Source organism: Lytechinus pictus, chromosome 8 (genome assembly GCF_037042905.1).
Source record: "Lytechinus pictus isolate F3 Inbred chromosome 8, Lp3.0, whole genome shotgun sequence".
In the NCBI taxonomy this organism is placed as follows: Eukaryota; Metazoa; Echinodermata; class Echinoidea; order Temnopleuroida; family Toxopneustidae; genus Lytechinus; species Lytechinus pictus.
The window spans coordinates 37375004-37394350 of NC_087252.1; the positions used below are offsets into that span (position 1 = coordinate 37375004).

The window sequence follows — 19347 nt, forward strand, 5'->3', positions numbered from 1 at the left end:
ACACTATGTTATATCAATTTGTTTGTTATGCATGGTAGACGGGTCAATATACGACCAAAAATAGCCTTACCCGGAACAAATTGCAACAAATGATTTTTCAACGGTATTTTGTACTATTTTACCTCAGGAATAACATACTAAAAATCTACCAAAATCCGCATCCGGGAAAGTGGTTATTTTCAAGATGGCGTCCAAGATGGCCGCCATTCACTGAAAATGGATACAACTGACTAATTATCCACCCTAGAATCCTATTTTGGTTCATATTCCATGGTCTGGGGGTACCAAAATTGATTTAGGCTAGAATGAATTATAAGCCCTCCAGTGTACCAGGCAAATCCAAGATGGCGCCCAAAATGACTGCTGTAGGCTGAAAATCCACAATTCATCTAAATTTGTTTTTATTCAATGGTTTTAAGGGTGAAATAGTACATTGAAACAAGTTACAAGGGCGGCCAGTGGTCTGGTGTGTCCAAAAATCCAAGATGGCTTTAATAAATGGAGTTTAAAATGGCTTTTGATAATTAAAATGGACATAGTTCATTTCACATCCGCCTGGGACTTAATGATTTTGGTGTCTAGACCATGATTTCAATGATCAAATAATACATTGGGACAAGTTACAAGGAAAGTCAGTGGTCTGGTATGTGCAAAAATCCTCGATGGATTCTAAAAGTTGATTCTGAAATGGCTGCTAATACTTAAAGCGGACATAGCTCATTTCATTTTGGCCTGGGATATGTTATTTTGATATCTAAACCACTGGTTTCAATGGTCAAATAATATATTAGGATAAGTTACAAGGACAGTCAATGGTCTGGTATGTCCAAAAATTGAAGATTGCGTAAAAAAATTGGTCTTAAAAATATGCTGCTGATACTTAAAGCGGACAAAGCTCATTTCATATCGGCCTGGAAATGTGATTTTGGTGTCTAAACCACTAGTTTCAAGGATCAATTAATACATTAGTGCAAGTTACAAGGACAGTCAGTGGCCTGGTCAGTCAAAAAATCTAAGTTGGCTTCCAAAAATTGATTCTAAATTGACTGCTGCTACTTAAAGCGGACATAGCTTATTTCATATCGGCATGGGAGATGCGATTTTGGTGTCTAAACTTCTGGTTTAAGGGCCAAAATAATACATTAGGACAGGTTTTAAGGCCAGTCAGTGGTCTGGTATGACCAAAAATCCAATATGGCTTCCAAAACTTGATTCTAAAATGGCTGTTGATACTTAAAAGTGGCAAAGCTCATTTAAAATCCGCCTGTGAGATATGATTTCGGCGTCTAAACTATGGTTTCAAGGGTCAAATCATATATTACGACAAGACAATGGCAGTCAGTGGTCTAGTATGTACAAAATTACAAGATGGTTTCCAAAAATGGAGTAAAAAATGTATGTTACTTATAAAAGGACATAGTGTAATATCTGTCTGGGGAATATGAGTTTGGTGTTAAAAGCATGGTTTAAAAGGGTCAAGTAATACACTAGGGTTAGTTACAATACCAGTCAGTTGTCTGTATGTTAAAAAAAATCCAAGATTACTGCAAAAAATGGGGTGTAAATTGATTGTTGCTACTTAAAAGTATGCATAGTTTATTATAAATACACCTTGGAAGAATGATTTTGCTGTCTATACTAGAATTTACAGGGTCAAGCAATACATTGGGTTAAGTTGAAAGGACAGTCAGGTGTCAGGTATGTCCAAAAATCAAAGATAGCTTTAAAAATGGGGGTCTTAAATGACTGCTGTTACTTAAAAGTGGATGTAGAACATTAGAAATACACCTTGGGGATATTATTTTGGTGTCTACACTAGGGTTTCAAGGGCCAAACAATACTTTGGGACTGGTTACCATGATATGCAGCTATCCATTTTGCCTCAAAATCCAAGTTGGCTTAAAAATGGGTTCTAAAGTGACTACTGTTACATAAAATATCTACCTGTTAGAAATAATCTTGGTGCCTACACTTAAATGCATGGGAACAAGTTATCATATTGTTTCAAAAGTTGGTAACAGCACCCATTTTGATGAAATTTTAGAATCCATCATGGATTCTTTGACAAAATGGAGTACTAACCATCCTTGTTACTTGTCCGAATGTATTATTTGACCCTCCATACCACAATTTGGACACCAACATTATTTCTTGCAAATTAATATTGTAGAACTCTTACCACTATTGAATGATATGAGTCGTTTTAGATTCCTTTTTAAAAAACCCTCTTGTGTTTTAGGCAAACTGGACAACTGCATATCAATGTAACCAGTCCAAACGTATTATTTTAACCATGAAAGCATAGTGTGGACACCGAAATCATATCTCCTAGGTGGATTTTAATGAACTATGTCCATTTTGAAAGTAGCAGCAGTCATTTTTTGGAAGCTTTCTTAGATTTTCGCCATACTGGACCACTGACTGTCCTTGTAACTAATTTTCTGCCTTTTGAAACCATGATATAGGCAACAAAATCATATGCCCTTGACGAATAAAACATGAACTATGTCCATTTTAAATACCATTGCGGCTAATTGATGCTATTTTTTAAGCCACCGTGGACCGTACTTGACCACCAATCGTCCTTGTAACTTATCCCAATTTATTATTTGACCCATTTAACCATGGTATAGGCACAAACAAATCATATTCCCGGATATTGAACAAACTATGTTGGGTTTTTTTAAGTAGCAACAGCATTTTTACTCCATTTTTGGAAGCCATCTTGGATTTTTGAACATACCGGACCACTGACTGTCCTTGTAACTTGTCCCAATGTATTATTTGACCATTGAAACCATGATCTAGACACAAAAATCATATCTCTCAGGTGGATGTGATATGAGCTATGTCCATTTTAAGGATTAACAGCCATTTTAAACTAAAATCTTGGAAGCTATCTTGTATTTTCGGACACACTAGACAACTGGCTGTCCTTGTTACTTGTCTCGACGTACTCCTTCATCATTAAAACAATCGAATGGAAACCAAATTAAAGCCACTTAAGTAATAGATGATTATTGCGGATTTTTTTAGACTACGACAGCCATTTTGGGCGCCATCTTTGATTTTCCTGGTACCCTGGAGTGCTAATATTCACTCTAACTTGTATAAATATTTTTTGTTACCCATTAGACCATGGAATATGAACCAAAATAGGATTCTAGGGTGGATAATGAGTGAGTTATATAAATTTTTAGTGAATAGCGGCCATCTTGGACGCCATCTTGAAAATAACCACTTTCCCGGATGCGGATTTTGGTAGATTTTTAGTATGTTATTCCTGAAGTCAAATAGTACAAAATACCGTTGAAAAATCATTTGTTGCAATTTGTTCCGGGTCAAACCATATATTGACCCGTCTATGGTGACAATGAAACAAAGAAATACACAACTTTAAATTTACTTTTCCACCACTTCGGGGGGGGGGGGGTATTAATCACGCATGATATTTCGATCTCGCTGCATTGCCACTGCCCCCTATTCGCACTCTCTTTCCTATCCACTTTTTAAAATTACATAACTTCCTTCAGGGGGGAATTTAAATTGATGTTTGAGATGGTTGATTAGACTATTGTATAACCTACATTACCTTTCTGCAGGGGCTGCATAAGATCATGAGCAAACAGCTTTTATATCATGAACATTGTCGCCAACGTGTTAATGGTTGTCGAAGTATTGTTGTAGGCGAAGAAGTATTGGATTTGGATAACACACTCTTCAGTTTTTAATCATGTCATATTATCATGCTCTGAAGTAAGTTTTGTAGCGTTAATTGGGGCTTATTTTGGTCGAGAGAAGAGGACACAAAATGTAATTTCAAGGATAACTTTGCGTGATAAATAATTATCCATTCCAAATACTAGTAAACAAAAAAAGGGGATTTTTTTTTTGGGGGGGAGGGGTTGCTTAAGCACCCCAGCACCCCCGCTTCCCAGGGCCATGTCGATGACTATGTAGACACTCTGTGAACAGTCACACTGTAGAGGTGTCCACAGTGTGAAAATATCTTCACACTGTGTAATTTAAGCATTTTAACAGTGTGAATAATATTTTCACACAGTTCACTATGTGAACACACTGTGTGGCACTGTATTCTTTCCAACAGGGATTTTTATCCCGGTGTTATTCTTTTAGCATTACTTCAATACATGTGAGTGTACAACCACAATTACAACACCTTTGGTAATTACTTTCACAGTCATTGGTGCACTGCAAAAAACTCAGGTGTTGATTTAACACCAGTCTGGAATCTATATATTTCCACACATGCAGTGTTAGACAACACCACTTTGGTTTTGGTCTAACACCAGATAGGTGTTTATACAACACCAATTAGTATTAAAACAGCATCGGTTTGATTCAAAACCGGTGTTGTTTTAATACTTCTCTTGTATGGACATATATAGATTCCGGTCTGGTGTTAAATCAACACCGGAGTTTTTTTTTGCAGTGTGTTATGTTCAATATCTAGGCCCTAGGGTGTCATCTTTACACCTCAGTGTATATATGGTCGTCTAGGGAAACCAACTGTTAAAACACCTTTGGATGTCACTTTTACACTCTATGGTGTTATGTTCAATCTCTAGGGTAGTTTTAACACCTCGCGGCGTGATCATGTGGGGACACCAACTGGTGTCAGTTATAACAACCGAGTGTTTGCAGAGGAGCTTCAGCACTTCTCATTAATAGCTATAAATGTCAGGTTTTATTTTCTCATGGAGGTTAATGTTGTATTGGGAGGGCCCCTCTTTATTCTGTTTCTGTTTATGGTAACTCACGAAGGAACTCGGCAGGGCAACTTTTTGCTGGTAAACGCCAAGCTGGTATAGAACCAATTACCTAATATAAAACAATTTACGTCTCGGTTAATCAGTCTTAGTGGCTGACCTCATAGACGACAGATATTACTCACGAGTCTTTTTATCATAGTGGAGACAATGGTAGAGTGGGGTTTCGAACTCACAACCTTGCGATTATGAGTCCAATGCTCTTACAACTGGACCACAGAAATAATAAAATGATCACATAGAGAGTGCGCTTATTGTCATCAACCGAACACGAATTTTTATCACAAAGAATCAAGATTCAAGAAATTTATTTCATTTCCATCACAAATATATACATCAAATAGAAATACAAATCAAATACAATTATAAATCAACATGATCAAGTACAGCTCAATTAATAATAATTTTACAATGGCATAAAACCATAACACACTTAAAGGAGAAGTCCACCCCAACAAAAAAATTGATTTGAACAAAAGGGGAAAATCTAACAAGCATATCATAACACTGAAAATTTCATCAAAATCGGGTGTAAAATAAGAAATTTATGACATTTTAAAGTTTCGCTTAATTTCACAAACTAAAAAAGTTATAATGCACATTCTGGTAGGTATGCAAATGAGCAGACTGATACCGTCACACACTTACTATTTCTTTTGTATTTTGTTACATGAAATATGAAAAAATATAGTGTTTTTCCTCATTGTCGTGTGAAAGACATTTCTATTCCTCCCTGAACAAGTGGAATTGCCATTATTTTAACACTTTATGGTTAAGCCGATTGGTCATCATTGTCAAATCTGTCTGTAGAAATTGAAAAAATGAAATATTTTATAACAATTAAAAAAATATATATTTAGGGAGGGACATCATCGACTGTCTCATTTGCACATCACTGAGTTGTTCAAGTAAGTGTTTTGTGAAAAATAAGAAAAACTGAAAAAAATGTCTCATAACTTTCTTATTTTACATCCGATTTTAACAACATTTTTAGCGATGTGTTGGTTAGATCTTTCTCTATCGATTCAAATCAACCATTTTCTTGGGTGGACTTGACCTTTAACAGAAGATGGGGAAAATATATTTCAGTCGATGAGAACGTAAGTATTTTCACAGCACGCGCTCTAATTATACACCAAATCTCTGAAAGAAAAAGAAAATGACTATGAAACTAAATTGAGGATGACCATCTTTTTATTAGGTGTCATCTCCCACTCCCATCATCATAATCCTCACGAATATTCTTTCTCAAAACACTTCTGTTTAAAATATGAGTAGACCTATATGAAGAGGTTACAGACACACCGGAGGAAATTGGACATATTAATCACAAATACTCATAATGTACTGTATACAGAACATCCATGTGGGAGAAAAGAACCCCACATAATATTATGTGGTACATCCAATGTTTGTCAGTCATTCAAACAACAAAACTAATAGGTTGAGCAAATAAAGTCTATTTATTGTTCTGCAAATACGAGGTGTCATTACAGGTTTTTATGCAAACATCATTATTGAGAAAAGCACGTATGTTCTAATAATTTGAAAAAAATCTTATTACTATTTTTTAATCTAAATATGCATTTCTATGTATGGTTGTCTAGTTTGGTATGAGCCATTGGTGGAGCACGGGGGGGGGGGTGAGGTACATGCCATATCCCTTCGATCAAATTTGGCATAATACATTTATAATAATAATGATAATAATAATAATTATTATTATAATAATAATAATAATAGTCAGTTCTTGTATAGCGCATAATACATTATGAATAACGTGTCTATGCGCTTCCAAAGGAACTGGATATTATTAACCCGGCTTTAGCTGGGCTGCCTAGGCGCTCAAGCAATCACGGAATTTCTTCCTACCGGGTACCGATTCACCTCACCTGGGTTGAGTGCAGCACAATGTGGATAAATTTCTTGCTGAAGGAAATTACGCCATGGCTGCGGGATTCGAACCCACGACCCTCTGTTTCAAAGTCAGAAGACTAATCCACTGGGCCACAACGCTCCACATAATAAAACATAGGATTTAAAAAGTGTCTCTTCCATTTTCATTAAATGAAGAGCTCACTTGCAAAAGGGATTAGGTCCAATGTTCATAAATTTTATTGTTTTCTGTCTCTAAACCTCTAAATTTTTAGTCACTCTGATGATACCAAAGAAAATTTGAAATTCAAATAAAAACGTGAATGAAAGTGGCAAAGAAAAATCACGTTTTTAATCAAAAGAGATTGGATTCATTTCAGTTTAGTTGCAAAAGGGGTTAGGTCCACGATGATAATTAAAAAACAATATATAGAACAACAAGTGGAACGCCTCTGGCAGTCTCGCCTGCATTACGCAATTTAACATAGCAGCAGTGCTAACTTTGAAAACTACTATAAAATAATCATTCACAAAAACACCATTCATATAATGATATAATACCACGTTCATTGACCATAGATGACATTTGAACGGTGACTTAAGACTTGTCAACTACACCCATGTCCACATTTCATTCACTCTATCCATAAACTTTCAAAGTTATGATGGCACTTCAACAATTACCCCAACATGGCCTAAGTGTATTGACCTTAACTGACCTTTGACTTGGTTTTGTGACCTGAAACTCACAGGGGATGTTCAGTGATGCTTGATTACTCTTATATCCCAAGTTTTATGAACTAGATCCATAAACTTTCAGAGTTAGGATGGTAATTCAACAAATACCCCCAACACGGCCAAAGTTCATTGACCTTTAATGACCTTTGACCATGGTCATGTGACCTGAAACTCGTACAGGATGTTCAGTGATACTTGATTACTCTTATGTCCAAGTTTTATGAACTAGATCCATAAACTTTCAGAGTTAGGATGGTAATTTAACATATACGCCCAACACGGCCAAAGTTCATTGACCTTAAATGACCATTGACCAAGGTCATGTGACCTGAAACTCACACATGATATTCAGTGGTACTTGATTAACCTAATGTCCAAGTTTCATGAACTAAATCCATAAATTTTCAAAGTTATGATGGTAATTCAACAAATACCCCGAACTTGGCCAAAGTTCATTGACCCTAAATGACCTTTGACCTTGGTCATGTGACCTGAAACTCAGGCAGGATGTTCACTAATACTTGATTAACTTTATGTCCAAGTTTCATGGACTAGATCCATAAATTTTCAAACTTATGATAGTAATTCAACAAATACCCCCAACTTGACCAAAGTTCATTGACCCTAAATGACCTTTGACCTTGGTCACGTGACCTGGAACTCGAGCAGGATGTTCACTAATACTTGATTAACCTTATGCCCAAGTTTCATGAACTAGGTCCATATACTTTCTAAGTTATGATGTCATTTCAAAAACTTAACCTTCGGTTAAGATTTTGAAAATAATTTTCCCAACATGGTCTAAGTTCATTGACCCAAAATGACCTTTGACCTTGGTCATGTGACCTGAAACTCAGGCAGGATGTTTAGTAATACTTGATTAACCTTATGTCCAAGTTTCATGAACTAGGTCCATATACTTTCTAAGTTATGATGTCATTTCAAAAACTTAACCTTAGGTTAAGATTTGATGTTGACGCCGCCGCCGCCGCCGCCGTCGCCGCCGCCGTCGCCGTCGGAAAAGCGGCGCCTATAGTCTCGCTCTGCTATGCAGGCGAGACAAAAATGAAGACAGGTAGATTTCTTTTATACCCAATTATATGTTCACATGATAGGGTAGTATATCATGACAATTTAGTTTCTCATAAAATATTGCAATAAGTGAGAATAAAAAATATGGTTTTTCTCGGAATGGTCCAGAGTGGACCTAACCCCTTTTGCAACTAAACTCTTCAAATGCTCGAGGCTCTTAGAAGAGAGCAAAACAGAAAGGCAAAGAGAACTTAGAGAGAAATACAAGGAAAGGTACATTATAAATGAGGGAACATGTCTGTCTTCATATATGACCATATAACTTTTCATCTTAATCGTATTTTCAAAGATAGTGAGAACCATTTTCCACTTGTCAGGAAATTGTAAAGTAACGTACGACACGTACACTACATATATTGCGAATGGCCAAAAATGTCCCGATATCATCTAAACCGGTTAAAGATAATTCATTTAATTCTTGATGCGCCTTAGTTCGCACCTTCCATAACTGCGCATGCAAATACGGTGTTATTAATATTACCTTCAAAATGGTCAGCACATATTTTTCAAATCATTGCTTTATGCAATATTCAAAATCAAACAAAGGAACATACATGTAGGTGTATACGTAATAAAAAGGAAATAAATCCAGATCATAAACTAATGAATAAACAACCCTCGACAAAGTCTTCATTTTGCTGAAGGGCATTTGACAATATATTCTCTACGTTTCTGAAAGCGTTCTGTGTCGCGGTTGTGAAACCTCCGTATTATATATCTTTCTGAACCTGATGATGAAGATGATCCACATAATTTATTTTGCGCCATATTTCTGTTAAAAACATTCATAGGCGCAGATTAATCCAATTAAGCTGATTACAACACATCTGCTGAAATAAGCAAGTTTTGAGGGGCGGTTTGAGCTCAATGTTGTCAGTTTAACGGAGCGAAGAAGGAAGGGAGTTACAGAGGTAATAGATGAAAAAAGAACGCCTGAAACCTGTAGCACGTCTTCTGTTTAATTTTCGTACACCTCATTATATAAAAGGCCAAAGTGATGGCCTGGACGTTTCTGCAAACTTGGCAAAAGGTAGTCGAGTGCTTTTTCATCAATATCATAGCGCATCACCACAAATAATCTAAAATTGCGAATTTCGAATAAAAACAACTGTGAACTTGATGAGAATATTACTCTTTTTCGTATTAAGTTTCTGCCGTTTTCTGGAATTCTATTCCTCCTTCCTTTCCGTGGTTTACTTGATCCTGTTTCCTCATTGCTTGGTACTCGTATTCCGTCTTTATTCGATGTTGAATAAATGAAAAAAGGAACATGAATTATGAATAATAATTGTGTTTTTGACAATTAATGTTCCGATCAGAAAATAGAATAATATGAAAGCTTGTTATGTAAATCCAATTTGATAACATTAAATACAAATCTAACAACAACAAACATGGGAAGGCCTATAGGGTATCGGTCATTTTATTTATATCTTTTCCATGTTTTGTGTTTTTCTTTCTTATTTTCTTGTTACACTCATCTCTTTTAATCACTTGAAAAGGGATAACTATGAGGTGCCTGTAGGGGTGGGTAACTGTCACAGTTTAAAACACTCAGGCCCGTATTCTGAACTCGGGTTTAAATTAAACCCTGGTTTAAAGTTGTGTTTAACTATGGACAGCCAATTTGACTACAAATCACTAAAATACACATACAATTGATCAAATGATGTAACACTCAAATTGTTCATAATTGTCTGGAATGATAACTGAAGTATTTTGAAGTATTATTCTTCGTTTTAAAAGCAATAGGAAACCAAAAAAAAAAACATGTGAAATATATAATATAGACAGATATTTTAAATGTTTGGCTCCCCATAATTTTAGCATAGACATGACAGAGTTAGACCGTGGTCTAAGTTAAACCTGACTTCAGAATATGGGCCACTGTTTTTAAGCTTTTTTAGAATGGTGATATAAAATCAAAGCTACCTCGTCTGCGTTAAAGTCCTTGCCTACCCCGCAGCGGAGTGGTATCTTCCATTTCTCAGGCAGGCAGCAACACAATCTATCGACCACTGGACATATCAAACGGGGGTCCAATTTTCTCGGATCCTGAGGGCCTGAATAATCACGTGAGACATAGATGGGATAACAAATTTATTGGCAGAATTAACGGTACCAAGATTTTCTCTTGATCCGGGTTTACATGTTTAATACTTACAAGCACTTCTCATGATCTCGATTATTCATCAGTTGAACTGCAGGTGTAATACAGAGTTACACAATTTTTACAAGTTTACTATATCAGCCAATCAGATTGATGTTTTTCGGTAGCTTTTAACTGTTAGTGTAAATTTGTTATTATTACACGTTTTATGAAACGGGTCCCTTGCCTTTGCTCTACTAACCTGTTAAGATGCTGATGATGAGAGCAGAGATAACGGAAACGATGAATGAGAATATACCCCACCAGGTGTATGAAATCTTATACAAATCAAACGAGGAAGGCCTAAACATGGCAAAAGAAAATAACAACACATTGTCAATATCATTATTTTATCACATTAAAAAAATATGATGGGTTACCAGTCCTGGGCCCTGTTGCATAAAGCATTACTAACAGTAACTTTGCCACCAGGGAAGCGTTTCATCAACAGTTTCGTCCGACAAGTTGTCAGATCTGACATCTTTCCTAGATTTTGATTGGCTGAAAGACACTGTTACTGTGGTAACTGCCGAATAAACGTCTGACAAGTGCTTTCATGAAACGCTCGAGCGCGCTCGAGGTAACTTGCATGGAAGCCTTGATGTTGATAGGCCGTTGAGCATCTTGCCATGGTAGTTACCTAGTCTGCAGGCACAGACCCTGATTGAAACTTTTTCAACAAGTGGGTCTCCACGCAAAGACTAGCACATGTAAACCTGTTTCAATTCTGAGCGAGAGGGCCTTCAGTACACAAGGCATTATCTGCTCCCCATCAGACCGTGAACTCAAGTGAATGGTTTGCACAGCAGACTAGTCATTACCATCGGAGGGCGAATGGTAAGTTTTATGCAACCGGGCCCTGGTAAAGTATCATGAAGCAAGCAGATGCTTCCGAGATGCAGCAGAGTTGCCACACAGTGGAATTTTTTATCCTATGCAACAGGAATTCTTTAAGTGAAAAATGACACTGAAGATGATGTTACCAATTGCAATATGTATTTTCAAACTTCTTTCAAATGCATATTTTCAAGCAAAGGGCTTAAAAATAAGATAAAAGAAATGAATAATATGATATTTATCACCAATATCACTCTAAAATGTCGAATAGGGGTAGTCACCTCTAGCTTGAAATAGCCAATGGGTGATATCATTTTTTAGGGTAGATAATGCTGTCATCCATGCCTAACAATGGAGTCTTGGCACTCTTGTTGGAATGCCCCCCAGGGAGCGAAGAAAGTGCATACATTGTGTGCGGGCATGCCAGGATCCGATGACCGGGGTAATAACAATTGCAATGTAAAGCGCTTAGAAACAAAATGTAATAAGCGCTATAATGTATCTGTTATTTATTTTATTATTATTGTCCATCCGCCTTTTCCACACTTTTCAACTCTTTACGGCTCTATGACAGCAATTATTTGTATTTGCCTTTTCCATAAAGAGCAGTACAACTACGGTTTTTTTTCGATTTGACTTTTTAAGACGATTATTAAGATAGATGGTTTTTTTTATAATGCATTTAGGAAAGGTTATTGCAGTTAAACAAAAGACATATCAATATTATTTGAGTTCATTAAAATACCTTTGCGAAGAATCAGAGGATAATAACTTACTCCGATATCCCAGAGTCAGACGTCGTCATTTCTTCCATCATCAGCATAGTTGTTGTGTCTTCGTAGTTCAATAAAGTGGTCATCGACTCCGATGTCGAGAGGAAAGTTGAGTTTTCCAAAGAGCAAAGGTCGGCTGAGAGGGGTGGGTCTTTGGGTGGATGGGGGTAAATCTGCGCCCCTATACCAACCCAGAAGGCGAAGGCAAGACCGAGAAGAGTCCCTGATATGACCCCCTAAAGGAGCAATAGAATTCATACAAGAATAAAGTTGAAGATTATGACGATGATGATGGTGGTGGTGATGATGATGATGATGTTGATGGTGGTGATGATGATGATGATGTTGATGGTGGTGATGGTGATGATGATAGTGATGATGATGGTGATGATGATGATGGTGGTGATGATGGTGAGATGATGATGATGATGATGATGGATGAATTGATCTTTTGATTTTACAGATGAACATTCTTACCTCGTTTAAAAATAGTATAAAATTGAGCATAAATGGAAATGATTGAGCAAAAATGGAAATTTGTGTGGTTTTTTTTTTCGAGTAAAATGGAGTTTCAGTTACTTGTTTCAGTGACGAACAGTTCATACACGAAAAAAAAGAATAAAAAACATTTTCTTACATATTGATTCATTTCAAATTATGAGTTCCTCATCCTCCCCAAAAGCGGTTATGATTTTGAAGAGTCACATTATACGGTGGAGTAGACAGAATAAACACGATAAATGAGAAGTGTTACGCCCTCAACGTTCGTCAACACTCACCTTTGAGTTGATCCATGGGAAGAACATTCCACACGAGAAGAGAGCCAGGATAGGACCACCGCACATACCAAAGAGGTTCATTGCCATCTATCAATTGCGGAAAAAGGTGTAACCATGAGTTTGTTGGTTTACACAGTAAAAACGTTGTTTAAAATACCTTTTATGAGTTAAACATGGGAGATTATTTATTACAAATACTAGTCTATTTTGCTAGAATCCCATCGAGAATTGTAATAATAATAATAATAATGATAATAATAATGATAATAACATAACAATAATAATTATCAAAGGACAAGTTTATCTTGATTTGCTCGAAATGAACTGTCATTGTCTTGGGTCGTGCTTATATGTATTTACATATTTATACATTTGAATATATACGCATTTTTTAGCAATTAATTTGATTTTCTATACCTGGAGGATTTCTCCCATCTCAGATGCTAGGAGTGCAGAGAAAATGGTCACAACACCAAACAGCAAAGCTACATGGGGTAAGAACAAATTTTTAAAGAGATTTATTAATCTTTATCACTTGGTAAAATCTGATTCCTGAGTTGTTATCGTTCCAAATGGTTGATTCTTTCATTGGATTCAATGGCCATTGATAGTCTAATAATTACTATTGATTGAGTAGAAGAAATAACCAACTGTCTCACGATGTATAAAACGTAGTTGGAAAGCGACGTTTCGTCTGCAAGCTGCTAGACTTCGTCAGGCAATTACTATTGAGTTGGGCTAAGCCTGTATGTATAATTCTTGTTCATTTACCAATACTGATTAGAAGAACAGTTTACTGATATACTATTGTTATATAAAAGTGAAAATCCATATTTCAGTGTTCGAAATGAAATCTGAAAAAAATAGTAATACTATGAAAATTATCTTTGCCCTATTGATCGTGGGCCCTGTAGCCACCGTGCAGCGCCGGAGCGACGTAGCTCTATCCCTTGAATTGTTGAACGGCAAAAGGGTAACAGCCCCGTCTTTCAACGTCTTTTGGTCTGACGCGGTCGGGGTTTGAACCCCCGACCTCCCGGCTGTGGGACAGACGCTCTGACAACTGACCCAACATACCGGTATATAATCCCATGATACATTATCATAATTATTTATATCATTATTTTATCATTTATATCATAAAACAAAATGTTCACATGAAGTGATTGGTTAATAAATTCAAAACGGTCAAAATCAAATAGACCTCTATAACGACCTTGTGGGATGGCTAACGGTAGCCGTCTTCCTTTTTTTTTCTCCGCTGTTTTCTCGTCTGCTATTTCTTTCCTCTTTTCTATCACTTAAAAAACAACAACACCAAATAAGTTGCCCCTTAAGTTCCACCGTTAGAATAATAGCGTATTCTAGCACCCACTTCGCAAACGCTTTCTGCAACGTTCAGAATCTATTGAAAATGCTCGTCAAATCACAATGGACAGATTAGAGGTCATTGTCGAAAGTTGTCATTGTCGAAAGTTGGTGCAACGAACGGGAAAGCGCACCGGCATAAGTTTCGGACCGGACAAGAAAATCCAAATATATCGTTTGTCCAGAGTCAAGAATGGCACTGCTGTTTTTGATTCTCCGATTTTTTACAAAGGCTGTGTTGTTATGAAGGGCTTTTGACAAAAAAGATTCTCTGCGTTGAAGAAAGCGTCTGGGAAGTGGTCGCTAAAATGGCCTAATTCGCCTCTTACCAAATCCTTTTGATATCCACGTGTACTGACTATCCTTCATGTTTGGCCAAATGGATTTGATGATATCTTCACCGGCTACTGCTGCGAGGGCATTTAAACCCGATGAAATAGTACTGTGGAATAGTAATAATACACCCATACTACAAGAATTACATTGGCTTCCTGTAAAATCCCGTATTGAATACAAGATATTACTCCTAACATACCAATGCTTACAAGGTCAATCGTCATTCTATCTCAAAGAACTCATTGAACAGTATGTACCCCCAAAGAAAATTAAGGTCAAACAACAAATATCTCCTAGTAGTTCCCAAAATTAACACTCAATTCTACGGCGCTCGTTCATTCAAAATGTCCTCTGCTGAACTTTGGAATAAATTACCCGATATTGTTAAACAAGCTAATAATGTAGAATCCTTTAAGTCCCTTTTGAAGACATTCCTTTTTGTAGAATAAGATATACATGTACCAATTAATTGATTATATATATATGCTCCTCTGTGAACAGGCTTTTCTTTCTTCTCCATTCTTTCCATTCTTCTTTCTGAAGCGCATAGAGACATTATTATAATCATCGTTATATGCGCTATATAAGCAATATTTTATTATTATTATCATTATTAATAATAACAATACCGGTCGTTATAACATTTTATCTCGTTTTGATAATTCGTTGACACTCAAATAGTATGAATCCTGAATATATCAAAACTTTATGTACTGTTGAAGAGAACTGATAACGTAATGTGTTGTCATATTTGATATTTTTACCACCCGTAGACATTTTTCTTATGTTGCCGACATAATTATCAACGTTACAGAAAAGAACTTTCATAGTAAACCCTTCAATAGTTTGAAAAAAAAATAGATATGAAAAATAATTTTACGCTTCCATAATGTCTATGTCGGAATTACTTCATATCAATTGCAGCTGTACGTGAATCGGTGGCAAGAAACTTCAATTACAAACAAGCGTAAGGCCCTTTGATTAAACGTAATATAGTAGCTGATCTACATACAATTGCAACTCATCTTTCTTAAACGTTCCTATTTTGGGGACTCACGATGAATTTTTCAAATTGGACGTTATTTTTTTGCAACGCTGAGATTATTTTGAGAACGATAGTAGCCCTGAAAATGACACAAAACTCGTTGTCATGGCGAACTCTTAATGGTAAACAGCCGATTCATCTATTGCCAACTCGTCCACTCATCACATGGTCTACCTTCATTTAGTCTGATGCCATTCCGTCCATCAACATTTCGTCTAACAGCCATTTGGTTCAATAACCATTTGGTCCAATAATCACTTCGTCAAATCAAAATCAGTTCATCTATGACCATTTCGTCTTATAACCTTTTGGTCTAATATACCCTTGTCTTTTTATTCATTTCGCCCAATTAACACTAAGTCCAATTAGACCAAATGGTATATGGGCCAAATGGCAATTTGACTAACTGGTTATTAGACGAAATGGTGAGTGGACGAAATGGCAATTGGACCATGTGGATAGTGGACGAAATGATGGTAGACCAAATAATTGATTGATTGATTGATTTTATTTCTACATTCTAGATAAATATGCAACATATCTACAAAAAAGGTGATACATTTGAGTTTGACAAAACAATAAAGCAATATAGTCATAATAATACAATGAAAAATAGATATCAACAAGAGACAAGAGGCAATATTTAATAAAAAGAAAATATCAGTTTAAACGGATGCAGGAGACCGCCACCGTGAGCGGTTAAGCTTGAAAATGATGGCGGCCTCGTAAAAATGGTACATAATAGTAGATGAGTTGGGAATTGGACGAATTGGCACTTATACCAATCGGAAAAATAAACCTTCTTATTATTTTACCTTAATGCTGCGCTGAAGACTGCCGACGTGAGTAGCCCAGGTAAACCTGGCATCGAACCGAACAGATCCATGATGAAATAGGGCATCAACTGGTCAAACATGGAAATATAACATCCAGATATTTTATTTATGTATTTATTTATTCATTTCACATCTTTATACAGGGTAACCAATTCAGCTATACACGATAAAAACATTAACAATGATAAAAAGCTGCTTTACAATTGGGCCCTGTTAATTGAAATACATACAAATTATAATGATAAATATATACAGTACATAATATACAAAATTGACCGAAATAAATCTTTAAAAATCCCAACCCTCTGTGCCGTCATCAGATTCATCACAAACACACAGAAGCACCCAAACCCACACACACACACACACACACACACACACACTCCATCACATACTATGGCACTATAAACATACATGCCATTACTCTTAATTTGTTGTACACTGCAAAAACTCCGGTGTTGATTTATCACGACCACACGGGTTGTGTGGTCCAGTGGTTAGAGCATTGGACTCATAATCGGAAGGTTCTGAGTTCGAATCCCCACTCTGCCATTGTCTCCACTTTGATAAAAAGGCCCGAGAGTAATATCTGTCGTCTATAAGGTCAGCCACTATGACTGATTAATCGCGACGTAAAATGTTTCTTATATAATAATACCAGCTTGGCGTTTACCAGCAAAAATGCTGTCCTGCCGAGTTCCTACGGGAGTTACCATAAACAGAAACAGGAATCTATATTATGTCCACGACAGAGAAGTATTGAAACAACACCAGTTTGGAATCAAACCGATGGTGTTTTAATACCAATTGGTGTTGTGTAACACTTCTCTGGTGTGGACATATATAGATACTGGGCCGGTGCTAAACACCGGAGTATTTGCAGTGCAGTCTTTATTGATCATTCAGTTCAAAATCATACAGGGTCTGAATCATTATGCAGAATATAACAAAGGAAATTAACATAATTGCATCTGAGTAAAAAGGCCTGCACAATCTAAGATATTACAATATAACAATTAAATAGACTATTGCAATATATTTGTTAAGAACAAAAATGATCTGTTTTAGCAATATAAAAGAGTATGTATATTGACCCTTATTAATAAAAAAACAAATATTGTGTCTTTAAATGATTGTGAGCAGTGGATAGAATTCGACTTCTTTCTGTATCCATTTATAGATACAGAAACGTTATGGTTTCGAAACGTTATTATCCAGCGCTAACCCACAAAAAAGGTTGCTTTTATATTAACTTTACAACTTTTGTGTTCCATTTATCTGGCCCAAAAATGCTATTTACAATTTTAGAGCATGATCAAGACGAAAACAGCTATTAGGCCAATGTAGGGTCATTCACATTGGCAGTGAATCATCGCGGAGTTTCGTGCGCACTGCAAAAACTCCGGTGTTGATTTAACACCAGCCCGGAATCTATATGTCCACACCAGAAAAGACTTGAAACAACACCAGTTTGGAATCAAACCGATGCTGTTTTAATACTAATTGGTGTTGTATAAACACCTATCTGGTGTTAGACCAAAACGAAACTGGTGTTGTTTTACACTTCTCTGATGTGGACATATATAGATTCCGGACTGGTGTTAAATCAACACCAGAGTTTTTGCAGGGCGGGTTTTCTGATTGACAGAAAAACCACATGAAACTCCGCGATGAAGACCCCACGAAACATCGCGAGCCATCTTGCGGTTTTTCTATCACCGCGCCGAGTTTTCTCATGTGAATCCAATGATCCGGAACTCAGTGATGCAGCAGCTTTGCGCGTAAATTAATACATTGCGCAAGCGCACTCGTGTCCAAGAGTCCGCGATGTTTTTAAGGACGTTCCACAGTTAAAGTGAAATCCATGTCATTTTCACCAAACTTTGCTCATAGATACTTTAGAACCTTAATATTCGAAATATGCAAAAATTAACATAGGTCCATGTGCTTGATTTTTTGCTATAGAGCTTCAAAGTTCACCCAAATTGATATTCTTAAGAATTGCGCATTCAAACGAATTTGGCATTTTTAGACCGCCCAAGATTACTACAATGAGTTTAAACCTCTATTACTCAGTCAAAATACATGAAAAAGTCATCAAATTTCGCAAGAGAGTTAATAATTGTATCATTAGAATGGAGAATCTATTTATAGTGCTATTTGTTTGCAATTTTAAGTTTAACAGCACTGCCAGTTCTTAAAAATGGCGTAAAAGATAACAAAATCCCAATCTAAAAAATGTGAAATTTCAGTAACAAACTACAAACGTACAATATATGCTGCACTTTATTCAAAATCCATGTCATTTTCACCAAAATTTGCAGAGTTGTAGAGGAAGGTATACCTAAGAGGTACAAACATTAAAAAATAGGGGTTCATGTGCTTGTTTTTAAACTATCAGCATTTTTATTAGAGCAAATGTGCTTTTTAAAACACCAAAAATGCGCCGAATGCTTTGTATCTATGTGAAGAAAAATCAAAACCACTCTACAATTTATTCAAACTCGGGGTAATATTCGTGATTTTTGGCAGCACTGCAGAGTAAAGTATTTTGAAATTGTAGAGAATTTTTTTTGAATGGTCCATGGAATAATTCAATTTTTTAGTTTCATGAAATAACACATAGGATCTGCAGTTAAAGTGCAGAAGATGAGAAAAATCAGCTCAAACCTGCAGCTAATTAATCACCTGTTCATTCATTGTGACGTCAGCGCGCAGAGTGTAAACTA

At 36.3% G+C, this 19347-nt stretch overlaps 1 protein-coding gene across 1 annotated transcript in view; it reads right to left on the reverse strand.

Moving 5' to 3' along the window:
• Positions 1–7110: 7110 nt before the first annotated feature.
• The window catches only part of LOC129266145 (sodium-coupled monocarboxylate transporter 2-like), a 32682-nt gene continuing 20445 nt past the window's right edge, over positions 7111–19347 (reverse strand). Inside the window, exons 8-15 of the mRNA XM_064104027.1 lie at positions 16598–16686; positions 14731–14843; positions 13451–13518; positions 13034–13120; positions 12258–12490; positions 10847–10947; positions 10428–10558; positions 7111–9731 (exon numbers count right to left, since the gene is read on the reverse strand). Coding sequence (XP_063960097.1) covers positions 9639–9731; positions 10428–10558; positions 10847–10947; positions 12258–12490; positions 13034–13120; positions 13451–13518; positions 14731–14843; positions 16598–16686 — 915 coding nt within the window. The 3' untranslated portion in view covers positions 7111–9638. The remainder of the gene's footprint in view (positions 9732–10427; positions 10559–10846; positions 10948–12257; positions 12491–13033; positions 13121–13450; positions 13519–14730; positions 14844–16597; positions 16687–19347) is intronic.